General features: G+C 35.4%; 1 protein-coding gene across 1 annotated transcript in view; it reads left to right on the top strand.

Annotated features, from left to right (window-relative positions):
* Window positions 1–3468, top strand: part of SPATA9 (spermatogenesis associated 9) — a 30070-nt gene that overhangs the window by 23073 nt on the left and 3529 nt on the right. The window contains 1 exon segment of the mRNA XM_007450229.1: window positions 1169–1268. Coding sequence (XP_007450291.1) covers window positions 1169–1268 — 100 coding nt within the window.

Genomic DNA, 3468 nt, shown 5'->3' with positions numbered 1-3468 from the left:
CGGCATTCCATAAATCACTTGAGAGAAGAAAATTGTGATGGGCAGTTTTGTTCTTCATCAGTAGTGAGAGCAGTAAGCAAAAACTTAGTACAACAAGCACTTCGAACAGGACCTGGTACACAGTGCCATATAAATGTCTGTTCAATAAAATATTATCACATGTTCTTCAGAAACACCTTTTAAAAGGCTGCAATATACCGTTGGGTGGATATAGCATAATTTACCGAGCCATTCTGCTATCACTGTTTCAGTTTTTCAATGTTATAAATAACTTTTTAATGAACACATACATACTCTTCTTTCTAATTTGTGTGCATTTTTACTATGCATTTACATGATTTTAGGATACAGCCTGTACCTTTTGGGAGTTATTGAAGCCTCTGAGTGGCTTGGCTCTTACTTCAGAGGAGCATGGCTAACTGCCACTTCACTGCTGAATGGGAAGGGAATGTTTTTCTTAATGTCATCATTTCATATCCTTATAGCTCAAGGCAACAGAGGTAGCCTATAAGAGAGTATAGGTCCCTTAATCTGAATATATTATACTAGTCCCTTAAACTGAATATATTATACTGTTATGTTGAGGCAGGGACACCTTCTAGAAGGTAGAAACATCTGAGAGACAAATTCTTTATTGGTGTAAACGTCTACATTTCAAAAAGCGTGCTGAATATGAGCACAGAGTATTTCTTGAAGCGTAATGATCATCTAAGGTTAATGCCTGGCCTTCAGCATTCTCATGATTAACATTTCCAAGCAGGTCATTAATCTCCAGGAAACGCTCGGTATTTTGATTGCTGTTTGCTTAATTAAAGAGGTGAAGAATTGAGTAAAGGATGACTACATTAATTTGGACAAAGACTGTTTTTCTAACAGGCACAGCGGCACCCCCTAGTGAGCACACTTGGTAAATGTAAGAAAGTTAAAGTAATTCAGATTTTGGAAATGCAAGATTTTTTATAGATTTGTCATAGATTTAAATTAGCAAAAGAAAGTATCTTTTTGTAAAGGAGGAAAACAATAGATTTTCAGGATGTGAGAAAACTCAGATCTAAAGTAGATGACTTTATAAATATTTGAATTCTCATTTTACAATAACATTGTAAAATTTAACATTGTAACGTTGAAAATTTTTTGTTTTAATAAGAAAACTCTTTCATTTTTTCAGGTCAGAAAGGGATCTTTGTTTGAAATCATTTCTTTCCCAGCAAAGACTGCTTTAACTAGCATAATGTATGCTTCATATGCAGCACTCATTTATTTGGTAAGTTAAGAAAATTATTAGAATCTAGAAATAAATATACTTATTTTATGTAAAGATATACTGTATAGTCCATTCATAAACCAAGGTATTTAAATTCTCTTGTTACACAGAATAATTTTACATTAAAAAATTACATTTCTAAGGAGCCAAGTCAATCCACCAAAAACTAAGTTGCTTAGATAACTAAAATTATTTTATTTTTATAAAATGTATTACTATTTGCTCAAAACATTTTGGTTTTGCTTTCATTTAGCTACAGTGGTTTTGTTTCAGCCATTGTGCCATGGTTGGTTAAAGTTCAGTATTCTGTCTTTTGAATTCCAAAAGTGTTCATTAAAAAGCATGCCAAAAATATAAAGAATTTTATAAATTATAAGGGTTATTTTGTTTTAATCCACTGCCATTTATACTTATCTTTAATTTTTTAAAAATGTACAACATACAAAGAGAAAAGTACACACCTTGATGAATTATCAGAAAATTTATTAATCTATGTATCACACAGGTCAAGAAACAAAACATTATACCATCATGTTAGAAGACTCTTTCTTGCCCCCCTCACAAGCACTAACCTCCTTTTTTTTTTTAATTAATTAATTTTATTTATTTATTTTTGGTTGTGTTGGATCTTTGTTGCTGCGTGCAGGCTTTCCCTAGTTGCAGTGAGCAGGGGCTACTCTTCGTTGTGGTGTGCAGGCTTCTCATTGTGGTGGCTTCTCTTGTTGCGGAGCACGGGCTCTAGGCACGTGGGCTTTAGTAGTTGCAGCACACAGGCTCAGTAGTTGTGCTCACGGGCTCTAGAGCACAGGCTCAGTAGTTGTGGCGCATGGGCTTAGTAGCTCCATGGCATGTGGGATCTTCCTGGACCAGGGCTCAAACCCATGTCCCCTGCATTGGCAGGCGGATTTTCAACCACTGCACCACCAGGGAAGCCCCACTAACCTCTCCAGTAAAGGCAACCACTATTTTGACTTCTAATACCATAGTCAGTTTTCAGTTGTATATAAATGAAATCATATACTATATGTTCTTTTGTATTTGTCTTGTTTTGCTTAACATTATCGTTGTGAGATTTGTTGCCTGTAACAGTAGTTTGTTGATTGCCATTGCTGTGTAGTATTCCATTGGTTGAATATATAGCCATTTATCCATTCTATTTTTGAATATTTAGATTATTTACAACTTTGGCTATTGTGAATAAGATTGCTATGAATATTCTTGTACATATGTTTTGGTGAAAGTGCTGGACTGTAGAATTTGCATATGTTCATCTCTAGTAGATATTGCCAAAGTTTTCCAAAATGGTTTTAACAATTCATCCTGGCAGATTTTAATCCTAGTTGCTCTGTATCATCACTGACCCTTGGTATTGTCAATCTTTTCCAGTATAGCCGTTCTTGTGGGTATGTAGTACTATCACATTGTGGTTTTAATCTGCATTTTCTTGATTAATGAGATTAAATACTTTTATACATTAATTGGACATTTGGATATCCTCTTTTGTTAATTTCTGTTAGTCTCTTCTCATTTTCCTACTTGGTGTTGTCCATTGTTTTATTATCAAATTGTACTTTTAACTATATTACGAGAACAAGCCCTTTTTTGGCTGAATATGGGCAGATTTATTTTGTGACTAGCCTTTCACTTTCAGCAGTGTCTTTTAAAACAGAAGTTCTTAATTTTAATGTAGTCCAATTTATTAATCTTTATGTTAAGTGCTTTTTATATCTTAATTAGGGAATCTTGACATACATCCTAGGTCCTGAAACTACTCCCTCTGATATATTCTGGGAGCTTTGTTATTTTGCCTTTCACTTTTAGATTACATCTGGAATTGGTATGAGGTAAGGGTAAAATTTTTCCTCCATTGGTATCCAGTTGATCCAACTCAATTTATTGGGGAGGAAAAAACCCTTTTCCTATTGCCCCAGAACACCTCTTTTTTAATAAATCAAATGTCCTTAGATATGTAGGTCTGTTTATATTCTCTCTGTTCTAGTCAGTTGATCTGTTTGTCTTCTTGCACCAATTCAACACTGTATTATTTATTTATTTATTTATTTTTTTGCAGTACGCGGGCCTCTCACTGTTGTGGCCTCTCCCGTTGCGGAGCACAGGCTCCGGACGCGCAGGCTCAGCGGCCATGGCTCACGGGCCCAGCCGCTCCGCGGCATGTGGGATCTTCCCGGACCGGGGCACGAACC

The sequence above is a fragment of the Lipotes vexillifer genome, unplaced genomic scaffold, assembly GCF_000442215.2.
Source record: "Lipotes vexillifer unplaced genomic scaffold, Lipotes_vexillifer_v1.1 scaffold1403, whole genome shotgun sequence".
Lineage (NCBI taxonomy): Eukaryota > Metazoa > Chordata > Mammalia > Artiodactyla > Lipotidae > Lipotes > Lipotes vexillifer.
Note: the sequence above shows the minus strand (reverse complement) of the source record. Positions and strands in the feature narration are given on the sequence as shown.